The sequence below is a fragment of the Syzygium oleosum genome, unplaced genomic scaffold (genome assembly GCF_021117445.2).
Source record: "Syzygium oleosum isolate NSW1041296 unplaced genomic scaffold, Sole_v2.1 Sole_v2.01, whole genome shotgun sequence".
Taxonomy (NCBI): Eukaryota; Viridiplantae; Streptophyta; class Magnoliopsida; order Myrtales; family Myrtaceae; genus Syzygium; species Syzygium oleosum.
In genome coordinates, this window is record NW_026607485.1 from 19346561 (window position 1) to 19371392 (window position 24832).

Below are 24832 nucleotides of genomic sequence, written 5' to 3' on the forward strand. Positions count from 1 at the left end.
AGGTGACGTAGAAAATTATTTCCATAACAAAATCGTTCTTTGATATGAAAATTACGGAAATTAGGGACAACTGATGGGGGATTTTTGAACGGAAGGTTAACAGGGGCACATTTGGGACTATAATTAAAGTTGGTGATTTTTTTTAGACAAAAGAAAATTAGGGGTAGATTTGAGACTGAATTTAGAGTTGATGATTTTATTTTAGACAAAAAAAAAGTTCGGGACATAATTGGGACCAATCCTAAAGTTGGGATTTTATTTCTGCAATGCATGCTATTTTTTTCCTAAGATTGTTGTCAATATTCCCCGATCAATCTTCCTTTGTCATGGATCATCTTATGGCTACAAGGATCATGAATTATGAGGATCTGGGGTTATTTAGTAGTCGAAGGGATTGCTTCATTACGATCCATTAATTTCAAATGAGCTTATGTGACTGTTTCTTAATTGAGGTAAATTGAATGTACCCCCCAATTTAAACTGGCAACTCACACTCCCTTAGGTGCAGATTTGTTTCCTAATATTCACTTTCTACATTAGCATCACAGACAATAGGGGCGATCGCTGGTTGGTTCCAAAATGGCCGGAATCTCTGCCTATCAGAACCGGCTCTCGGCTTTTGGAGAGCTATGCGTTTCGCTCACATTATGACTCGGCCTGCTTTTATGTCGGTCAATTTAATCCGTCATCTCTGTGATCATTAGTCGGTTCCGAAATGGCCAGAATCTCTACCTATCAGAATCGGCTCTCGGTTTCTGGAGAGTTATGTGTTTTGCTGACATTATGACTCGGCCTACTTTTACGTCGGTCAATTTAATCCGCCATCCCTGTGATCGCTAGTCGGTTCCGAAATGGCTAGAATCTTTACCTATCAGAACCGGCTCTCGGTTTCTGGAGAGTTATGCGTTTCGCTTACATTATGACTTGGGCTACTTTTATGTCGGTCCATTTAATCTGCCATCCCTATGATCGTCCTCTAATTAAAACGCGCAAACCACATAGATTTATCTCTTATCACCGCGATATAAGAACCTTCCTCGGGCAAAACGAGCGATCCTAATTGAGGTATCGAAGCAATGGCTAGAGATAAATAACATACAGAGCATGATGCAGATAACTTGTACGAGAAAATGCCAACAGATCCATCAAAATCAATCCGAAAGGAAGACAAATAAGGGCATAAAAGGAAGCAAATAAGGGCATCCCTGCAAATGTTTGTGCACATTATTCAATCCCAGAAAGTTTTGGCTTATTGACTAATCAGATGAAGAGAAAAGATGAGAACTCATCAAGGTCACATCGAATTTTGCACTATAAATCCTCCTCGAAGGAAGAGATTCAACTTGCCGGAACAACGCTGTGCGCGTCTTCCTCAACCTTAGCAGACGCCTTGAGGTTGTCCATCTGAAGGGTTAGGTTCTTGATCTTGTCATCCACAGACTCGTACAGCATTTTCATGTCATCATCCTTCATCGATTCGACCACGTTCTTACCCGAGAGATGATCCATCAGCAGCAGCTCGATCTCGAGATCGCGGTTCCTCTTCACCCCGTTTTCCAGTTTGAGCTCCAGCATCGACACGTCCTTGGGGCGGTAGTCCTCGTGGTTCAGCATGTGCTTCCCTTGCTTCTTCGAGGGCAAGCTCTGGAACCTCTCGAGCACCTGGTGAGCCTCGTCCGGGGACGGCCACACGTGGGGCTCCGCGTCGCTCGCGGTGTAGATGAGCGCGCACGCGTCGACCCCGCACAGCGTCTTGAGCTCGCTCGCCTTCTTCAGCAGCCCGCCCTTCCTCTTCCGGAAGGTCGTTTTCCGGACCGAATCGTTGGTGATCAGCTCCAACCTAACCTTTCTCCGACCCATGTTCGTCAAACAAAGCACAAATTTGATGGAAATGGGTGGCTAGCTCAATGGACCTTAGAGGACAATATATAGGGGGTCTCTCATCACATAAATGACGAGGTCTTATGTGCTCCTTACCTTTGGAGCAATGATGTCTTGTGCACGACTCCACAATGACCAAAAAGAGAGAGGGCAACGTAGGGCTGATCATAATTTTGGTAAAACGGCGAATGTGGAAAGGCGAAAAGCTTCCATTTCGCGAGGCCGGTGCGGCCCTTCGTGGAAATTATAGCTGGATATCTGGAGGACGGACCTCAGTTGCAACTATATACTATAAAGTTCTTTCGATTTTTATCAAAGTCTTAATTTGAAAGAAATCCAGGTATAGTAATTCGCATTGATTTTAGAGGAATACTAGCTCATCATCGCTATCTGGGCATGTATGATCTTGATGTTTCCATCTTCAAAGTTGCCATATCAAGAAACTTGGGAGTCAAGACAGAGACCAAAACTCTATCCATGGGACTAGCCTTAAGGCCATCATGCACTTGGGAAAAAAATGACTTTTTAAATTTTTTTTATGAAATAAAGGGTTAAAGTCGAATACAAAAATTTAACTTCGTAAATCTATTATTCCTATTTTATCACCTGGTAAAACATGTAGTAACTGTCTAGGAGGCAATGGAAAGAATTCAATGTTAATTTTTTTTTAATTTAAGTTAATGACAAACTTAATATCATATGACTTAGCTAATGTTTTTCATGCAATATACCGGATTCGATGGTCGAAATGCATTTCACTCTCGGCATGTATTTGCCTTCGTCATATGAACATTTTTTTTTCTTCGCATAATTTTAATCCGCGAAATGTTTTTTGGGTTTGTCTTTTGTTGTCAATTTATTCAATTCTTCAAATTTAATCCTTTATTTTTTTTGTTCATTCCTTAATTATTGAAATATTGAAATTCCGTTAGTCCCCTTTATATGCTCTTCTTTTTTCTTCACTTTGATTGCATTCGAGGCTAGGAGGACACCATAGTTTTTCTTCCTCATTGTGCATGCCCTTTTAAATTTGGACCTCAATTTCTTGGATTTAGCTTTCTCAATCTCTGTCTTTTTTTAAAGGGTCCGTTTATTTTGCGGAAAATAAATAATTTGAAAATTATTTTCCTAAAAATGATTGCTTTTATCGCTTGAAATAATTAGTTAATAGAAAATATTTTCGTTGTTAAGAACAATGTATATCTAAACATTTTCGTAAATGGTGAAAATATTTATCATTTCTCCATTTTTGTAATTGATATAAGCTATCGTTTTTATAAAAATATTTTTTGAATCGTTCATTTTTCATGAAATAGAAGGATCCTAAAATTCATAATACAATTTTTTCTTCCCAAATCCCAACCATGAATCGTGTTGGGATTTGCAATTCATTAGGGCGGTTGATCATGCTTCCTATGGGTTATATATTTCAAAATTTGTGGAATTTATGTTTATTAAAATTATTTTTCTACTTTTTTTTCTCTCACAATTAAAATTTGTGAATATATGATATTTTTTAGAGCTATTTCTGACCCAAAAAAAATATGTGACGAAAATGCTATAGTATTTTCCTTTCAGAATTAGAAGAAATGAAAGTAGGGTAGGTGTCAATGAAAGAAAGGGCCAAAGTCCTTCTCTTTGTGCACCAAAATTCTATAAAGAATGAGATTATGTTTGATACAATCAAATTTGAAGTTCAATTGATGGAATCAAAGTCCAAAATTTATCTTTGAAAAGTTCCTTCTGATCATGCAAATTGCCTACTTGGCAAACTTAAATAGCATTTTTGATAAAGATTTAGGGCTCGTTTGGCAATTTGCCAAATAGTAAAAATTTCTTTTCTTTTATTCCTAGAATCAGTTTGGGAGTAGAAATCCGTTTGTTAAATTTTTTTTGCCTGGGCACAATTTTGCAAAAAATTATTCCCAGAATCAGTTTTGGAACAGAATCAAGAAGCAAAAAAAGTAGCTTCTTAATTATGGAACAATTTTTTCATTTCTGATTCTTCTTGATTTTCTTCTTTTTGTTGGTTTGTTGTTGTTCTTCGGCCTGTTGGCCGCCAGCCATAGGCCGGCCGGCGAGGGCCGCGACGCCCTCGCCGGTGGTTGACGAGGGCGGCTCGTGGCCGTGACGGCGAGGCCTCGCCTAGCCAAGGTGAGGCTGACCTCGCCGTCGCCACCCAGGTTCGTTCTGGCGAGGCCAACCTCGCCGTTGCGATCGACGAACGGCGAGGTTCGCAACGCCCTCACCAGCCCTGGCTTGTGGTCGGTTGCTGGCGTCGGCGACCGGCCATGGCTAAGGAAGGGAAGGGAAAGAAAGAAAAAAAAAAGGAAAAAAAAAGAAAAAAAGAAAGAAATATTAAAAAATTCAAAATATTATTACAATATTATAAAAATATTATTAATAAAATGAAATTTTGTGTAGTTACCAAATGCATTTCTGTTCTTTTTCTATTCTAAGAATAGAAATTTTGGGCAGTGATGTGGACATCAAACCCTATCGAGGAGGAGGTGCTAGGGACCCGTTGTTTTATCCGCTAGGCCCGATCACTTGAGTGAGAGCGAAGGAATTCAAACAAGCTGTCGGCATCATGGTTCAAGATATTTGGAATGGAGACAATCTGGATTCGAAACTTGAAGATTCTAAAGCTCCTTGGTGCAACATGATTACTCTTGGTCCAGCGAATTCCGAAGGAGCTTAGAAGTGACGAACTTCGAATTGGCTCAAATTTGGATGGATGCTTGGAAACGGGCCGCTGATCAATACTCACTACTAGTGATTGTTGACGTTTTTTAGCAATTTGGAGTCGTTTAGATGAACTTTTAGGCCTTTTTCCATTTTCGAACGAATTTTTACTAATTAAGGTTATTTTTGTAATTTTAATCCTAGTAGGGTTAGGATCAGGGTTAGCACCCTATATAAGGTTGCTTATAGATTTCTAAGAGGAGGAGGCAGAATTTTATATAGAGAAGTTTTCTTCGTGAGTTCTCTTGAGGACTAGATCTTATCAAGGCTCCCTTGTGGCGATCGAATTCAACTTATCGAGCAAGATCGCGAATTCTCTTGTTCGTGGCGTTATAGCATGGATTGGTTGACACAGATTCGTCAACAGGTCGCGTTCATACCGAGATTACCAATCACAGGTTCGATTGGGGGTCGAGGTCAGCAATTCGTAACTCATAGATCTTCGTAGAACGATCATCTTCCGCACAGATTTATATCATCTGGTATCAGAGCTGGGTCTAGTTATCTTACTTTTATTACTTTTCATTCATCAATCTAGGGTTTATAGAAACTAGGGTTTATAGAATTAGGGTTTCGTTATTAATCGAATTAGGGTTCTGAATTTGTTCTTGCTGTGATTTCAATTTTGATTTAGGGTTTTCAGTCCTAGTTGTTTTTTTTTATATTGTACTTGAGTTCGTAAAAAAAAAAGCCAAAAAAAATCGGCAAAAAAAAAAGCCAAAAAAAAATTGACAAAAAAAAAGCCAAAAAAAAAAGTTTTTGCAAAAAAAAAATTCAAGATGACGACTTGTTTTTTTTTTTTTTTATCATTGATAGTTGGACCGAATAGAAAAAAAAAATTTCAGTAGCAGAAATTGAATCTGAATCCGAATCTAGCGAAAATTTGCTGAATTGCTGAGTTGAGCGGTATATTGCTGAATTTGATCTTGCTTGGTGGGTTATCGATTGTTGTGAGGAGCTTGTGAGACTGAATTCAAGTCTGCAAAAAAAGAGCTTGCTAGAAGGAAACGAGAGGTAAAAGGCAAGAGTGTGTGAGTTTAATTGAGGGAAGAAAAAGCCGAAATTGAGTTAAACACGAGAGGAGTGACAAACACTTTGAGCAGAAAACGTGAGGGAGTGACTAGTGAGATTTCTTTTTATCTCTAATATTTTCTTGTAGGTTAAAAAAAAAAATGTCAGGCTCAGGCAAGGGAAGTGTGAATCAAAGGGAGGATCGCACTCATCGAAGGGATGATGAGATTCTAGCAGGCATCCAGCAATTGAGTTTACAAATTGAAGCACTTAGCAACCGAGTTGCAAGATGTGAGACTAGACTTGAAGATGACCGAGAGCCACCACGAGGGAGGCCACAAATTAGCGAGAGGAGCCTAGGGCACAACCTAGATGGCAGCGGCAATTTGATGATGCATATGTGTCCGATACAGAAGATGATCGAGATGGCAGGTTTGAGAGGAGAAACGGACGCCGAGGATTTAGATGTCGAGAAGATGATGAGCTTGGCAACATCAAGATGAAGATTCCATCTTTTCAAGGAAAGAATGATCCTGATGCGTATCTAGAATGGGAGAAACGAATGGAGATGGTATTTGATTGCCAGCGATATTCGGAGCTCAAAAAGGTAAAAATTGCAGCTGTTGAATTCACTGATTATGCTATAATTTAGTGGGATCAACTTGTGACTAGCAGGAGATGCAATGGTGAAAGACCAATAGAAACGTTGGATGAGATGAAAGCAGTGATGAGGAGGCGCTTTATACCTAGTCATTACCACAGAGACTTATTCCATAAGCTGCAAAATCTCACACAAGGTAATAGAAGTGTGGAAGAATACCATAAAGAGATGGAGATTGCTATGATCTGTGCTAATGTGGTGGAAGACCGTGATGCCACAATGTCACGATTTTTGTGTGGTTTGAGCCGAGATATAGCAAGGGTGGTAGAGCTGCAACACTACGTTGAATTGGAGGAATTAGTGGACAAAGCCATCAAAGTTGAGCGGCAATTGAAGTTGGATCGAAATTACAAGAGTGGTGGAGGTTCAAGCTCGAATTGGAAGTCTAATTGGAAGAGAGATGAGAAGCCGAATTGGAAGGGAAACAATATCAAGACTGAAACTTTGAAGGAGAAGGAGAAGGATGGTAAAGTTGGTTCGAATCCGGCTTCAGGTAAAACTGAAAACCCTAACACTAAGACTCGTGATATTAAATGTTTCAAGTGTTTGGACAGGGGTCATATGGCAAATCAGTGCCCTAATAGGAGGGTGATAATTATGACTGGACATAATGATGTTGAATCAGAAAGTGAGAGGGAGAAAGAGGATGATGACATGCCACTATTGGAGGATTGTAGTAATGTTGAGATGCCAGCAAAGGGTGAATTGATGGTGGTTAGGCGTTCTCTTAGTGTTCAAGTCAAAGAGGAGGAGCATCACCAGTAACGCGATAACTTGTTCCATACAAGATGCTTGGTGAATGGTAAGATTTGTAGCTTGATTGTTGATGGAGGTAGTTGTACAAATGTAGCAAGTTGTACCATGGTGGAGAAGTTGGGATTGAAGACTACAAAGCATCCAAGACCATATAGATTGCAGTGATTGAATGATAGTGGTGAAGTAAAAGTATCGAAGCAAGTCCGAGTTCCATTTGAGATAGGGCGATATAAGGATGAGGTGATGTGTGATGTTATATCTATGCAAGCAGGGCATCTTTTGCTTGGTAGGCCATGGCAGTATGATCGAAAGGTACATCATGACGGGTACACTAACCGATATTCATTGGTGATGAATCAGAAGACATACACATTGGTGCCAATGACACCTACTGAGGTGTATAAAGATCAATTGAAACTACAACGTGAGGCTGAGAGAGAGAGAAAGAGTGATAAAACTGAGGGCCTGCGTGGAAATTCTGAAACGCAAGTAAAAGGAGAGGAAGATAAGAGTAGAGTGGTAAAAATCGAGAGAAAAGGAGAGAGAAAAGAAAAGAGAGAAAAGAATTTCTATGCAAAATCAAGCGAAGTGAGGAGAGCTTTGTTTCTGGACCGACCGATACTTGTACTTTTGTACAAGGAGGCACTGTTTACTACTAACGAACTTGACCCGAATTTGGCAAGTTCTGTCGTGTCTTTGTTGCAGGAATTTGAAGATGTCTTTCCTGATGAACTTCCTAGAGGTTTACCACCGATTCGAGGCATAGAGCATCAAATCGATTTGATTCCTGGTGCACCATTGCCTAACCGACCCGCATATCGAAGCAATCCTGAAGAGATAAAGGAACTTCAGTGGCAAGTTAGCGAATTACTAAAGCAAGGATATGTGAGAGAGTCTCTTAGCCCGTGTGTTGTTCCTGTTTTGTTGGTGCCAAAGAAGGATGGGTCTTGGCGAATGTGTATTGATTGCCGAGCAATCAATAACATAACGGTAAAGTATCGACATCCTATTCCTAGGCTAGATGATATGTTGGATGAATTGCACGGAACTTGCATATTTACTAAAATTGATCTGAAAAGTGGTCATCATCAAATTAGGATGAAAGAAGGGGATGAATGGAAAACTGCATTTAAGACCAAGTACGGGTTATATGAGTGGTTAGTCATGCCATTCGGTTTAACTAATGCACCTAGTACTTTCATGCGACTTATGAATCATGTTCTGCCTGCTTTTATTGGTCGATTTGTAATTGTCTATTTTTATGATATCCTGATATATAGTCGAAGCCTTGATGACCATATTGAGCACGTGCAGAGCTGTTTTGCAGGTTTTAAGGGCTGAGCAATTATATGCTAACCTAAAGAAGTGCTGTTTTGTAACTGACAAATTAGTATTTCTAGGCTTTGTTGTTGGTGCTGATGGAATACAGGTCGATGAAGAAAAGGTGAAAGCAATCCGTGAATGGCCAACACCTAAGACAGTAGGAGAGGTGCGCAGCTTTCATGGTTTAGTCAGTTTCTATCGTAGATTTGTAAAAGATTTCAGCACCATTGCCGCACCTTTAACCGAGATTATCAAGAAGTATGTGGGTTTCACATGGGGAGAAGAGTAAGAGAGAGCATTCAATCTGTTAAAAGATAAGTTGACTAATGCTCCTTTGTTATCTTTACCGAATTTTAGTATTACTTTTGAGATAGAATGCGATGCTTCTGATACAGGAATTGGAGCTGTGTTGATGCAAGGAGGACGTCCCATAGCGTATTTCAGTGCGAAGTTAAGCGGAGCGACATTGAATTATCCGACTTACGATAAGGAAATGTATGCTTTGGTGCGAGCTTTGGAGACTTGGCAACATTACTTGTGGCCAAAAGAGTTTGTGATCTACACCGACCACGAGACCTTAAAGTACTTGAGGGGGCAACAAAAGTCGAACAAAAGACATGCCAAATGGATAGAGTTCATTGAGACTTTTCCATATCTAATCAAGTACAAAAAAGGTAAGGAAAATATGGTAGCCGATGCACTTTCTCGAAGGTACGCAATTCTAACTACTCTAGGAGCAAAGTGTCTAGGTTTCGAGCATATCAAAGGTTTTTACGCTGACGATGATGATTTTGGAAGAGTATTTGAAGCTTGTGAGCATGCTGCGTTTGAAAAGTTTTATAGGCATGATGAATATCTCTTTCGTGAAAATAAGTTGTGTTTGCCTAGATGCTCTTTGCGCGAGTTGTTAGTGCGAGAGGCACATAGTGGTGGTTTAATGGGACATTTTGGAATCAATAAGACTTATGAAGTGCTGTATGGACATTTTTTTTTGCCACACATGAAACGAGATGTCACACGAGTTTGCGAGAGATGTATCGCATGTAAGTAGGCTAAGTCTACGATTAAACCACATGATTTGTATACACCTTTGCCTATCTCGATGCATCCTTGGGTTGATATCTCTATGGATTTTGTATTACGATTACCTAGGTTTAAGCATGGCAAGGATTCTATTTTGTGGTTGTTGATCGATTTTCAAAGATGGCTCATTTTATACCTTGTCATAAATCTGATGATGCATCGAATGTTGCTGAATTGTTCTTTCGTGAGGTTGTGCGTTTGCATGGCATGCCTAGGTCCATTGTTTCTGATCGAGATACTAAATTTCTAAGCTACTTTTGGAAGACATTGTGGAAGAAGTTAGGTACACAACTTTTATTCTCTACTACTTGTCATCCACAAACTGATGGTCAAACTGAAGTAGTTAATAGGACTTTAGGGACATTGTTGCGTGCTATCATTAAAAAGAATATTAAGTCTTGGGAAGATTGTTTACCGCATGTTGAGTTTGCTTATAATAGGAGCGTGCATTCTGCTACTAAATTCACACCGTTTGAGGTTGTCTATGGTTTTAATCCCTTAACTCCGTTAGATTTAACCCTTTGCCTGTTGCTGAGTGTGTGGATTTAGATGGTGCTAAGAAAGCTGAATTTGTGAAGACTTTGCATGAGAAGACGCGGCTGAATATTGAGCTTAAGACAAAGCAGTATGCAAAGCAAGCTAACAAAGGGCGCAAGAAAGTAGTGTTTGAGCCCGGCGATTGGGTTTGGGTTCATATGCGCACAGAGCGTTTCCCCAAACAGCGACACTCTAAATTGCTACCGTGAGGGGATGGACCATTTATGGTGTTGGAAAGAGTCAACGATAATGCTTACAAGCTTGACCTTCCAGGTGAGTATGGTATTAGTGCTACTTTCAATGTTTCTGATTTGACTCTTTTTGATGCAGATGCTGATTTGAGGGCAAATCCTTTGCACGGGGGAGGGAATGATGTGGACATCGAACCCTATCGAGGAGGAGGTGCTAGGGACCCGTTGTTCTATCCGCTAGGCCCGATCACTCGAGCGAGAGCGAAGGAATTCAAACAAGCTGTCGGCATCATGGTTCAAGATATTTGGAATGGAGACAATCTGGATTCGAAACTTGAAAATTCTGAAGCTCCTTGGCGCAACATGATTACTCTTAGTCCAGCGAATTCCGAAGGAGCTTAGAATTGATGAACTCCGAATTGGCTCAAATTTGGATGGACGCTTGGAAACGGGCCGCTGATCAATACGCACTACTTTAGTAGTGATTGATGACGTTTTTTAGCAATTTGGAGTCGTTTAAATGAACTTTTAGGCCTTTTTCCATTTTTGGACGAATTTTTAGTAATTAAGGTTATTTTTGTAATTTTAATCCTAGTAGGGTTATGATCAGGGTTAGCACCCTATATAAGGTTACTTATAGATTTCTAAGAGGAGGAGGCAGAATTTTATATAGAGAAGTTTTCTTCTTGAGTTCTCTTGAGGACTAGATCTTATCAAGGCTCCCTTGTGGCGATCGAATTCAACTTATCGAGCAAGATCGCGAATTCTCTTGTTCGTGGCGTTATAGCGTGGATTGGTTGACACAGGTTCGTCAACAGGTCGCGTTCATACCGAGATTACCAATCACAGGTTCGATTGGGGGTCGAGGTCAGCAATTCGTAACTCATAGATCTTCGTAGAATGATAATCTTCCACACAGATTTATATCAGGCAGTTACCAAACGCCTTCAAATGTTTAGAAATTGTTTCCGGGCACGGAATAAAAAAGAATCATTTCTGAGCATAATCTGTTCTCGGGCACATAATGGTTGCCATGCGCAGCCTTAAGAACCGCGTTATGTTTTCGCAAACAGACTTGATTGCGTTAATTAAAAATTTAAAAATCGATTAAACTTTTAGATAAACGATTGGAATTTGATTTTAGCAATAAAAAAATGTTTAAAACTCCAATTTTTTTACTCGTGACTTTTTGTGTATGACGTTGCATTAGCCTTTGCCAAATAGTAAGGCGTTTGGCAAATTTTGTTGGAGAGTTTTGAGGAAATCTATTGCATTTCTAAAGTCTCCAAGCCCGTTGAGCTTCGAAAATTTAGCAAGGGCAAAGTTAAAAGAAAAAAATGTATTGGCATTTTCAAAAATACTAAAGCGCATTTCGAAAATATCCTCCCCACCAACCACCTTGTGCAATGTTTGATCTGGCGGCGGGTGAGCCTTACCCGAGGTCGCGCGACCTCAGGTGATGGCCACCATGGCTAGATCTAGCTCGGCGGCAGCATGAATCATTCACTAGACGTCACCGGCGACGGATTTAGTTCTTTATTTAAAAAAAAAATTGCGAAAGTCATTTACAAATCAGTTTTTCCAACCACCCTTTGAACCAAGATTGGTCCCAATGTATTTTAAATTATGCTTTATCAAACAAAATTTGCATTTCGAGAAACCGCTTTAATATAAGGTAGGCTTTCCTAAAAGCACAACCAAACACAGCTTTTATAGCATATAGCTTTTGACCCACAATTTAATTACATTAAAACTTTAGAAAAAAGGAGAGAATAGTAGATATTCGTGCATATATATAATGGGAGTTTTCGAAATATGCTTGACTTGATAGATTATACCCTCTCTCTCTTTTTTTTGATAACATCTTTGATAAAGAAAATTTGAGAAAGCTATCCCTGGTGGGGGGAGTTTTGATGATGATAGAACTGATATACTTTTCCAAAGTGTTTGGATGTTTGTTTTATAGGATTTAAGGAAATGTGAATAATAAAATTAAAGAATAAAGATGAAATGCCAAGAGCAGAGAGTATCTTTTCTAGTTTTTTATTATTATTATTTTTATCATATAAAGCATAAAAGGGCAGCTATTACACACTGTGTTGCATATATTCGGTTCATATTATCTTTAGATACACGGCGGTGGTTAAATCCTTACCAAGTAACAAATTTATAATTGCACTGGGGGTGAGCAAAAGAATTGGACCAATACACCTAAAAAAAAGAAGAATCGGACCGAATTGAAAATGGATCAAATTAGGCAGCTCCCGATACATAAAATTTTGAACCGGTGAATATCAGTCCAGTTTTCCGGTTCCAAGTGTGGGCCCCCTTGGACCAAACTAATTTTTTTTTCTTAATTCTTATTATTTTAAAATTCCAAAACCTTAATTTCCATTCTTTTCTTGCTTAGATTCAGTCACGCATGCTCACCGCTCACGCTGCTCACTCTCACTTCTCCTGGTCTCAATCATGCAGAGCCCACGTCTCCCTCGCGGCTCGACTCCTCCTTCCTGGAGATGAGCTTCTTGGTGATCATTCTAGCTTTGTTCGCGGAGGTGATCATCATGTTTTAGTTTATCACGATCATGCTCTATTAACATCATTCGTGTAGTAATTTAGATTATGCAACAACACTTGCAATCTCATATGGAACAGAAAAGAGAGGGAGAGAGAGAGAGATACGACCGATTTCTGGACCCCACTCGGGAACCGGACCATACCAGGCGAGTCCATAAGCAAGTAAGCCGGTCCTCGATCCCACGGACCGGGAACTAGCCTTTCCGGTTCGGTTCCCGATTTCAGGACCGGACCGGGTGGGTCCAGCACCGGGTGAGCATATATCCTATGCTCCACAAACGAGGAACCGACCCATTTTAGAATCGAGAATAAAGAACGGCCGCCTTATAAAAAGGGCACGTCCCCGCAATTCGGCCTCAACCTCCAAGAAGCCCAAGTTCAGAATCCTTTCTCTCTCTTCTCTGCACGCATTAACCTAACGACTCCTTCCTTCAGCTCCAAGCTGCAAACTTTTGACAGCTTCTTCCCCGTTCGCCGGAGGCGAGAATCCGTCAGTCGCTGCACCGCGCCGGCCTCCTGAAGACGGCGGCTCCGCCGGACGAGAAGGATCTCGCCCCCCCGACACCCTCGAGCTTCATTTCTTCGGTTCCGGCGGGTACGCTGAAGAGAATATGGGAAGCAGCGGCGGCGGCGGCGGTGGCGGGACGAGGCTCCCGATCCCCGGCAAGAGGAACATCCTGATCACCAGCGCGCTGCCTTACGTCAACAACGTTCCGCACCTCGGCAACATCATCGGATGTACGTCTGGTCGATTCGATTTTTCGCATGCGCCGGATTGTTGTCAGTGGTTCTTCTTCTGTCGCGAACGTGGATGAGTTCTTGAACCGATTGATCGAGCCGCTCAGATTATCGTTGTTCTGGTTTTTATCGCTGTCTACCTCGATATTGGCAATTACCTTCGTATTCTGCTTTTCTACGCACGCCCCTTGCTCAATATTGTAGTCTCTCAGTTTCGTGTGTATTGGGAAAGTATCTGAAAAGAGATGTGCGTGTGGGTGTTTTGTCTTTAGAAGCTGTAATCTGAATCCTGTTTGGCATTTGATTGAATCTACGTTGTCGGGGCAGGTGTGTTGAGCGCGGACGTGTTTGCTCGATACTGCCGCCTTAGAGGCTACAACGCGGTGTATATTTGCGGGACTGATGAGTATGGGACCGCAACAGAGACTAAAGCCATGGAGGAGAAGTGCACGCCGCAGCAGATTTGTGACAAGTAATTATAATTTCTCATAAATTCTTTACATCGTCAAAAGAATGGACAATGCTTAGAAATGCGTGAAAAGCATAATAAAGTTTCTTCTTCTTGATTGGACATGTCCTTGGTAAAAAAAGATGGGGTGTGTCCTTTTAAAGGCATTCCGGGTTTTCTGTGTTCTTGGTTGTGCACATGGTTTTGACAGCCGTGTTATCTTGGAAAAATTGTGCAGTGGGCCGCGGCATTCATCTCTGTGGGAACGTTGTTGACGCGAAAATTGTTTTGTTTACATTCATTTTTGTTTCATATAATCATAAAAATTGATTTCTTATGAAATTTTCAGTTCGATCTTCTCACCTGTCATGCTTCAGATACCATGCGGTGCATAAGCAAGTCTACGATTGGTTCAACATAAGCTTCGATAAGTTTGGACGTACGTCAACCCCACAGCAGACTGAAGTTTGCCAAGCTATTTTCAAGAAATTGTTTGAGAACAATTGGCTTTCTGAGAACACAATGCAGCAGGTTTGAAAGTTTGGCAACCTATTTACTTGTTCATTTTACAGATTCATTTGTACAAGTTGCTCACATTTTTTTAATTGAACAATGTTTCGTTGTGACAGCTTTACTGTGATACATGCCCAAGATTCTTAGCTGACCGGCTTGTGGAGGGTGTCTGTCCTACCCCAGGTTGTAACTATGATTCTGCACGGGGTGATCAATGTGAGAAGTGTGGAAAGCTTTTGAATCCAACTGAGTTAATTGATCCTAGGTGTAAGGTACCATGCATTCTCACTAGTTTTTAATTTTTAATTTTATTTGGTGTAGGTCATGCTTGCACGAGAGGCCGTCTGCTATGCACTTTAATGAATTGTGATTGCGAGGCAGATTACCACTAGTCAAGATGAGATCATTGTTTAGCTGGAATGTAGAAATTTAGGACTTGTTTTCGATATATAATAACATCAGCCATTGTCATAAGAGCCTCTCTCTTTTGCTCCTCTGAATGTCTGTTTTGCATCTTTGATGTTACTGAGAAGTGAATGAAAGAAACAGATGCTGGAGCAACCACTTTCTCATGCATGCTTTAAGTGACTTTAACATATTGTCCTGTTCTTAGGTGCAATTTAGCTTAATGCTTGTTTACAGATTTGTCAGACAACTCCGAGAATCCGTGATACAAATCACTTGTTCCTCGAGCTCCCTCTACTGAAGGATAAATTGGTGGAATATATTAATGAGATGTCGGAAGCTGGATCTTGGAGCCAGAATGCCATTCAAACAACTCATGCATGGCTAAAAGAAGGACTGAAACCTCGATGTATTACAAGGGATCTGAAGTGGGGAGTTCCTGTACCCCATGAGAAGTTTAAAGACAAGGTTGGAAGTTATCTGTTCAAATAATTTGAACTATCTACAACTGAAATAATGAGTAATCTCGTTACGGGGTTAAAGAAATTATTTTTTTTGTTCTGTTTTCTTTCTAGTCTTCATTCCTTAAAAGAATGATCTTGACATGTGCATTTGCTTGTCTGTTGATGCAATGAGTAAGGTATTCTATGTTTGGTTCGATGCACCAATTGGGTACGTCTCAATAACTTCATGTTACACACCAGAATGGGAGCAGTGGTGGAAGAATCCTGAGAATGTGGAGTTGTTTCAGTTTATGGGCAAGGATAATGTGCCATTTCACACTGTAAGTGTCAAGACTTTTCTAATGTCTCTTTACATCAACAGTCTTTAAAGGTCTTATTTATGCGTTGATCCCCTTCTTCCTTCTCTTTGTATCGACAATCTTGAATCTCCTATCTCTGCTCTGATGGCTAATGCTATTACCTCTTCTTACTGATATTTGCCTAAACCTGTTCATGTTGAAATTAGTCGCATCCTGTCGTTAACTTCGACGCAAATCTTGATTTATATTACAGTGTTAAATCACCTTGTGGAATGTTTTTCCTGTATGATTCATGCAGCAGTTGCTAAATTTAATTGTGATGCTCGGATGCGAGAACCACAATTGCTAATTTTTGTTAAACCTTATCATGTTATTGATAGAAATTTCTAGTCTAAACAATTTTCAACCGATTCTATAGAATATTCCATTGGAGAGTTTCAATTTTCAACTTATGCTTTGGTGTGTATGGCATTAACTCAAAGCGATATTACTCTTAGTTATCCAAGATGAGGTCCATTTTGTAGTAGGTGTTTTATTGGTTCTCAATGTGAATTCTCTTGTTATTTCTTCATGTTATGGCCCACGTTTTGATTACTTAATCACGATGGTGGTTGTCCATGATTTTTTTTTCAGCTTTATAATACAACAATCAGCAGCTCTTCCTTATGCTGAAATCCTTCGAAAAATTAACGTGGATTTTATCAATTAAGCAGCTGAACTGTCCATTCTTTTCTTTAAATAATCTCAATGTATGGTGATATTAAAAAAGGGAAATAACAATAATTGGTAAACCAACAAAAAGCTATTTAGGTATATTTCGAATCAATCAGATTCCTTGTATAGTATTTCAGTTAAAGATCTCGTTGAATCTTCTTGCTCTAGACTCATTTCCATTGTCCCAATATCATTCCTAAATGGAACTCTTTGACCAGCCCTGAATTTTCCCAAGGTTGAGTCTAGGTTTTTATTTCTCTTTCCACCTCTTTGGTTTACTTCTTGGTTTTAATCAAATTCACTTAAACATCAAAGAAGGAAGTTGTCATGTGGCACATAGAAAATCACTTTTAATATACTTTACATTTCTGCACCTGTAATTTGAAGATATTGAATAAAAACTCGAGGCTGCTTCAAACCAGGAGAACTCAACATATGGTGTTCCGTGATTCATTTCTTGTGATCCATGAAATTCATGAGCTCAAAACTGACTCGATTTTACCAGCTGATATGCAACATTCAAAGAGTACCGATCGAAAAAAAATATATCACCCTTCTTTTGAAGGCCTAAATTCTAATATACTGCTGTATAAAAGGAAGATTTGACTAGTTCTAGTGAGGATTACTATTGTGATACCAAGTTCCATAAGTAAAGTAAATACCTTTTCTTTAGCAGGTGTGGCACACAATTTCAAACTTAGAGGCAAATTTTTCTGGTTTCAGGTGATTTTTCCAGCTACTCTTCTTGGAACTGGTGAAAAGTGGACCCTGATGAAGACAATTAGTGTCACAGAGTACTTGAACTATGAAGCAGGTAAATTTCATGATTCTTGCATCTGGAAATGCCAACAATCATTCTGCTAATAATGATCTGATTAGAAATGAGATGAAGAGAGTTTTTCCGAGCATATATAATACTTCTGTACACGTGTAAGTATCTCAGATCAGCTTGAGCATAAATTTCTTTTTTCCGCAGGAAAGTTTTCCAAGAGTAAAGGGATTGGAGTGTTTGGCAATGATGTTAAAGATACAAATATTCCTGTTGAAGTATGGAGATATTACTTGCTAACTAATAGGCCAGAGGTAATATTGTAGGTGTATGATCAATTTAACTTGTTTTACATATGCCAATGCATACTGAATTTCCATTCACATTCCTAATCTGTATTTGCAAATTAGGTTTCCGATACATTGTTTACCTGGGCGGATTTGCAAGCAAAACTGAACAGTGAGTTGCTAAATAATTTGGGCAACTTTGTTAATCGGGTGTTGAGCTTTGTCGCAAAGCCTTCAGGTTAGTTTGGTGCTTTGGCAGTGTTTGTAGATCTTATCCCTCTTTTGGTTCAGAAATGGAATATGTCACTTTTAATGCAACTGATATGTCACTTATCTATCAACTGGTAGTTTTCTAAAATATTTTTTTTGACTGCAGGTCTAGGATATGGTTCTGTTATTCCCGATGCTCCAGGTGCTGATTTACATTCCCTGACGACAGAATTGGCTGAGAAAGTTGGCAAGTTGGTAGAGCAATATGTGGAGGCCATGGAAAAGGTATTCCCTTGGGGAAATGCACAATTTATTTCTCTTTATTCTCTCAAAGAAGGCAATAGTTAGTCTCATGCAATAATCAAATTCAAAATACATATTTCAGCAACCTTCTGCCATGCTATTTGATTTTGCGATCTTGTCTAATTGCTAGTATTCTAAACAAGCTAGCCTCACCACATAGAAAACAGATCACTAGCTGAGTAAGTAATCGATCACCTTATTCGGTTGTAGAGCTAGCAAACGGGTGAGTCTGGTTGGGTTTAGGTGGGTCAAGAATGGGTTTGACTCAAATTTGACCCATATTATGTAGTTTAAGGCACCGTTTATTATGTAGAAAATGAATGATTTGAAATATATTTTCCTAAAAATAATTGCTTATATTGCTTATAAAAATGAATAAACGAAAAAAAAAATTATCATTCACAAAATTGTTTAGACATAAATTGTTATCGATAATGAAAATATTTTTTGTTGGTTAATTATTTCAAGCGATAAAAGCAATCTGTTTTAGGAAATGTTTTCCAAATTATTTATTTTCCGCATAACAAACATGGCTTTAGCAATCCAGTAACACATTCCGAACCCAACCCAACCCTGGATGGCCACATTGGTTTTTTCTTATTTGGATAATTTTGGCCATATTGATACAACAGAAAAGAGCAGGTGGTTGTTTTGGGCTTCTAATTGGGGCTTGGGACAAATTGGCTCTTCAAATGACATGCTCCTTCTTTTGGGCTCAATAGTTCAACTTCAAGGTGCTCTCTCTCTGTGTCGACGTGAGAGAGAAGTGCCAAGTCCACCACAGATGCAAAGTGAAATAGATTTAGAAGCACAGGTAAAGGAGAGAATTGAGGCGGTATTATTTAAGCCGATCAAAAGCCTAATTGGCCGCCATTTAAAACTAGTCCCCATGCCCTCCCTCCCTCGCGATGTCGGATCTAACGTCACTAATCACTGTGGTCGTGGCCTCGTGACCACCTGGAGTCCCTCTATCTTCGTTGATAGAGGGCGTGACCATGATTGCTGGCCACATCGAGGCTTGATGCAACATGGGTGACGGACGACGGCTGGCCAAATTAGACAACAGGGGAGACGTGACAGCAGCATCGGATGCCACGGTGGTGGGCTTAGTGGAGGACGAAGAAAAGGAAGTGATCTGAAAGAAGCTAACCTTCTTAGTTTTTAAATGGGCCGAAAATGAGCTCTCTACAAACCCATTAAGACCCAATGTGTTTGAACTTTAAGTTTTTAAACCCATTTTGACGTGGCCCTTTATATATTTAAACACCCATATACGACTTGATCTTGAAAAATGGGTCTATAACCCATTTTGACACGTTTACTGGGTAGTAGACAAGTAATAAAATATTTATGAAAACAGTACGGTAGCAAATCGTAGCCAATAAGAAAATGTACAACATACCTTTATGCCATATCGAATGCTCCACAGGGTCATTCTTCACAAAGACCGCATAGTTCTACATTGGTGGTATAGTATAAAATCAGGACATATTAGGGTAGTGTTCACTATGGATTGCATCACTACATAATGTGAGCATAATGTTTGCCACATGTCCACGGGATTTATTCAGAGCATATAATGCTCACTTTTCAATTAGCAGTGGAAGGGAACATTATATCCTCATTCCAAGCAGGGTTATAATTGAATCCTTGAAATCACAAAGCATCCTGTATCTGTTCTGTGTGGCCAAGAATTGTGCTTATTATGTATACTCAAAAGCATGCTCCCCATTTTTCTACCACAGCATGTAATAACTTATGAGGAAATTTACTCATTTAATTTCAATGTGTATAGGTCAAACTAAAGCAAGGACTCAAGACTGCAATGAGCATTTCAAGCGAGGGAAATGCGTATCTGCAAGTATGCCAGGAGAAGTTCCAAATACTTTGTGATTGTACTATTTATATGTTTCCTTTTTTGGAAAGGATCTCTCATTTACTTGTTGAACCATTGTATCTTCAGGCAAGCCAATTCTGGAAGTTGTACAAAGAAGACCAACTGTCTTGCTCTATTGTGATGAAAACTTCTGTGGGCCTGGTGCATCTCCTTGCATGTTTACTTGAACCTTTCATGCCTTCATTTTCCATTGAGGTAACTAAGTTCGCCTTACAGTTAGACAAGCCATAGATTTGATGATGATTTTTTGCATGCGGGAGGAATCATGTTTTGTCGGTTCAGACTGAAGATGTTTCTGCATTCTGTCTGCTGGTGCTTCAGGTATTTAAGCAGCTAAATTTGCCTCCCGAAACACAAGTTTCACTTCGAGATGAAAATGGGGATATCGAGAGAGCTAAAAGACCTTGGGAGATTATACCTGCTGGTCACAAGATTGGGGCACCAGAGCCTTTGTTTAAGGAATTGGTACGTGTTTGAGCCTCACACACTCATGAAGATAAATAAGAATAGATGGAAAAAATTCTAACCTGTCTTAATTACTCCAAGTATTTCATTCTTTTGGAGATATCAATAATCAGTCAAGCTTAATATTTGAAAATTTATGTTGTCTAGAAAGATGAAGAAGTGGAATTCTATCGGAAGAAGTTTGCTGGAAGTCAAGCAGATAGAATTGTGAGAGCAGCTGAAGCTGAGAAGGTGGCTGAGCAATTGCGAAAGACTAAAGTATCAGGTGGAGCATAGTTGCATTTTCTCTTCTTAGGTTCACTTGTGTTTTGTTTATTGGTAATATGATAGATAAAGAAAGAATGTCCTGGTTATTTGGTAATCGCAGCATGCCTTCCATGGAATTTTAGTATGGGATGTAAAAAGCATTTCTATTGATAATTCTGCCTCACCCGTGTGAAGAATAATATAATGTCTTCAATCACATAAAACGTTTCATGCATAAAAAGGAAGCATGTAACAATAAAAAGATATATACTCTTCAGAGTTCTTCAATTGGTTGTTCTCTTATAGTTCCTGTCCATAGTTTTAGAGGTGTCAAAATGGGTCTTAAACCCATATATGACCCATTTAAAAATAAATGGGTCATATATGGGTCACTTTAATTTTAAAGAGTCAACCTTAAATGGGTTTTAAATTTTAAAACTTAAAGATAAATGGTCTAAATGGGTTGAGTTTGGAACCCATGTCCAACCCACCCACTAGACCCATCCACACACTCTCTCTCTCTTTATAAAGATGTTTAAAAAAAATCGAAATTTAATTATTTTTATTTTTTCTCTTTTTCTTTTCTTTTTTCTTTTCTCTTCTTTCTTTTTCTTTTTTTTTTATTCCGGCCGGTGGTCGGCCACGACGACCGGCCACCAGGGCGGGACGACCTCGCCGGAGGCCGGCGAAGCTCGAGCTCGCCGGCCTCGAGCGAGGCTTGAGCCTCGCCGATCTGGCGAGCCTCGAGCTCGCCCGATCCCGGCGAGGCTCCAGCCTCGCCGATCTGGTGAGACACGAGCTCGACGGCCTCAGGCGAGCTCGACCTCGCCGGATCTGGCAAGGTGGAGCCTCGCTCGAGGCCGGCGAAGCTCGAGCTAGCCAGCCTCGGGCGAACTCGACCTCGCCCGAGGCTGGCTAGCTCGAGCTTCGCCGGCCTCTGGCGAGGCTCCACCTTGCCAGATCCGGCGAGGTTGAGCTCGCCTGAGGCCGGCGAGCTCGAGTCTCCAGATCGGCAAGGCTAGAGCCTCGCCTGAGGCCGGCGAGGCCTCGGCCTCGCCAGATCGGCGAGAACGAGCTTCGCCGTCCACGCGTTGGCCAAAAATAAAGGAAAAAGAAAAAAATAAAAAATAATTAAAAATTCGATTTAAAAAATAAAAAAATATTTAATATTTTTTATTTTCTTGGATAATGACTTTATGGAAAATATTTTCTAGAAATGTCGCATTTTTCGTAAAACAAACAGAACCTCAATGTTAAAAAAAATTATAAAATTTTTTCACTAGCTTTGTATTACATAAAATGTTTTAGCAGTATAATTTTAAAAAAAAAATCATAAGAAACAAGTATTCCTAGATTAGGTTAAATATAAAAGTGTTTTAGCAATATGGGTTGGGTCGGGTATGGGTTGGGTCGGGTCGGGTCGGGTATGGGTCGAGATATTTACACTATGAATAAATGGGTCATAAACGGGTTAATGGGTCAATTTGGGTCGGACCATTTATGACCCGACCCAAACCCGACCCGACCCACCCGTTTAACAGGTCTACATAGTTTATTACTTCATTACATAAACCAAAACCTTTGACAATTTTCAACCTTAATCTTCTAGACAAAATTCCACAAAAAATTATACATACCATCAACATGAACTGTAATAGTATATTCTGATGGAACGGTGTGGACAAGTTGTTTCATGAACTTTTTCTCTCACACACACAGATGTAATCTTTTACAGTTATAAGTTTTACCTATACATTACTTATTTTCGGATCTATTAGAATTGTACTACTTATAAGTCATTATTTAGAAGGGACGTGATAGCAACATTTACGAATAAAAGATGCTCCTTCTATTTTTATTATGAAATCATTGCATGAACAGGTTTTCTGCAAGACGTAGACTCAGCAGATAGTAAATGTAAATTCAGGGATGTGATAGCAACATTTACGAATAAAAGATACCCTTTGATTTTAATAATCACATCATTGCATGAATAGTAGGTTTTATGCAAGATGTAGACTCGGCAGATAATAAATGTAAATTCACTAGTCAAATAAGTATATATATATCTTCAAATTTATACCCTCAAACGAAGATGTGAACCCTCACCCTCTTCCCCTTAATTTTTAGACTTTTGTTAACCTACTTACTATTCGTGAAATTGCTTGTAAGATTGTGATCTTCTTTAAAAGTATAAGGCTTGTGATGTGTCATGAACAAAAGAACTAACAAATCATGATTAAAAATAATTTAGACATGCAATTAGATATGGTAGAAAGAAAACATACTTCATTCTGCAATCATCATATCTACACCAAAATCCCCAGTATGTTCAAGATCAACCCAGCCAGGATAAAGGTCATGTAGAGAGCATCTGACAAATGAAGATAACGATAATAAAATGAAACGGGCCAATTTGAAGCATATTAGGTCATGAACATGCATTTAGATATAATACTATGGTGCAGCTTACAAGATCAAGTTAGTGGCCAAGTTTTTAATACTATGCCATGTTATGGTGGAGATGGATCATTTCATCGATCCATAACTCAAATAAGAGACGTACTGCTTCTGTCCTGTCTCCAGTGAGATTTAGAACAGCAGTCTGACATTATCCATTGTATGTTAATAAAGAAACCTCTTCTGTGATAGATGGAAGCGGAAAAAAGTCACAACCAGCAAAATCTTCAGCTGGTGCCAAATCCAAGGCTCCTGCCGCTGAAGCAGAGATTTCCATTACCAGACTAGATATCCGTGTGGGCCTCATAACGAAAGTTCAGAAGCATCCTGATGCTGACTCATTGTATGTTGAAGAGATCGATGTTGGCGAAGGTCAAAATAGAACAGTAGTTAGTGGCCTCGTCAAGTATATCCCTCTGGAGGAAATGCAGGTTTTTTCTCATTTCTAACCATGTTCATTTTCCACAGCATTATATTGCCAACCTTGTTTTGCAGCATAGATATCAGCATTTTAGCTAACTTCTGGATTATTGGTGAATCTACTGTGGCAGAATCGGAAGGTTTGTGTTCTGTGCAACCTGAAGCCAGCTACCATGCGTGGTATCAAGTCACAGGCAATGGTTCTTTGCGCTTCAAACAAGGAGAACACTAAGGTGTGTTTGTTGGAAATCATTTTTATTTTCCTGCTCAAGAAATTAGTCACCTGTTATGGCCTCAAAGGAATGGGTTTTGATTCTCTTTGTGAACCTTTGCAATGAAACATTGAGGCTTGGCGTCTCTCCAGCTGCTTACTTTTGTAGATGACAGTTCTGTGCAATCCTAATTAAGTAGCCTATTTTCAATAGTCGTCCACTTGCAAAGAAATAATCGAGGACTTTTTAGTATGGTTGTGCTACATGGGTTGACTATGGATGGTCAATGGACGAATAAACCAAACTATGACATTTGATTTTTCAGGTTGAGTTTATTGAACCACCTGAGTCTGCTAAGGTTGGAGAGAGAGTTACATTCCCCGGGTTCGAAGGAGCGCCTGACGATGTCCTAAACCCTAAGAAGAAGGTTTGGGAGACGCTGCAACCAGATCTGCACACGGATTCAGGACTAATAGCACACTTCAAGAACATCCCATTCACCACATCAGCTGGTGTTTGCAAGGCTTCATCTATTCAGGATGGCTCGATTCGGTAAATTGTCTGGTAGGCTTTAAAAATTTTGGAGATATAGTGGCTCATGGTTTTTCCCCTCTTCAATATGCAGACTAAAATCATGGGTTTACCTGTGTTGCCAATGTCTGGGCTAATGATTTTTCTGCCCTTGGAATGGTGTAAAATGACAGATTGGTCTAATAGCTCCCCAACAGATTTTTTGACTCTACTAAGGATGTTTACTTGATAGTTAAGCAAGAGGAAACGTGACTCTCTCTGAGGGTGGGTATTATCTTTTTCTTTTTTTCTGTTTCGAGCACACGCCTGGGCTGTGCATGCCGAGCAAGCGCGTGCGTGCGCGAGCATGGAAGGAATGAGACTCTTTTTGAGTTTGTAAAGGGCACTGGTCGGGTTGGCCCGGCATGGCAGTATCCCATGTGCGGCTGCTAGGCCGTGCAGCATTATTCATGGGGAAGGCTGGAGGAGATGAGATTGGGGGGACAAGGTGTTTATGATTATGAGCAAGGAGAGATGGTACAAACGGCGGTGGTAACTGATAGGTAATTTTGCTGCCCAATTCCGGACGAAGACTCTGAAGCGAAGTTGATCAGTGGGCTGGGCCCCGGGTCTTATGATCAGGCCATCCGACGCTGTCGAAGATGTACTTGTCCGCACTAATCACTGGCTATTCATTTTCAAATGCT

The 24832-nt window shown here is 39.9% G+C and overlaps 2 protein-coding genes and 1 pseudogene across 3 annotated transcripts; 2 read left to right on the top strand and 1 right to left on the bottom strand.

Moving 5' to 3' along the window:
- Positions 1 to 1162: 1162 nt before the first annotated feature.
- Positions 1163 to 1900, bottom strand: LOC115683505 (agamous-like MADS-box protein AGL80). Its single transcript, XM_030608035.2, has one exon. The coding sequence runs from the start codon at positions 1858 to 1860 to the stop codon at positions 1339 to 1341; it is 522 nt and encodes a 173-aa protein (XP_030463895.1). The 5' UTR covers positions 1861 to 1900; the 3' UTR covers positions 1163 to 1338.
- Positions 1901 to 5798: 3898 nt separating this feature from the next.
- LOC130135368 (uncharacterized) lies at positions 5799 to 10749 on the top strand (annotated as a pseudogene).
- A 2338-nt stretch (positions 10750 to 13087) lies between these two features.
- Positions 13088 to 24408, top strand: LOC115683434 (probable methionine--tRNA ligase). Of its 2 annotated transcripts, XM_056312409.1 has the most exons (17): positions 13088 to 13503; positions 13831 to 13975; positions 14329 to 14482; positions 14581 to 14736; positions 15107 to 15337; positions 15510 to 15653; positions 17070 to 17160; positions 17323 to 17429; positions 17526 to 17640; positions 17779 to 17897; positions 19711 to 19776; positions 19879 to 20007; positions 20134 to 20277; positions 20425 to 20542; positions 23176 to 23414; positions 23535 to 23636; positions 23941 to 24408. In XM_056312409.1, exons 1-17 carry the CDS (start codon positions 13377 to 13379, stop codon positions 24169 to 24171), a joined length of 2418 nt encoding a protein of 805 aa, XP_056168384.1. In that variant the 5' UTR covers positions 13088 to 13376; the 3' UTR covers positions 24172 to 24408. The 2 variants fall into 2 exon arrangements, with proteins under 2 accessions (XP_056168384.1, XP_056168389.1); XM_056312414.1 differs by lacking the exon at positions 13088 to 13503 and having other exon boundaries at positions 13857 to 13975; positions 14301 to 14482.
- Positions 24409 to 24832: the final 424 nt, after the last annotated feature.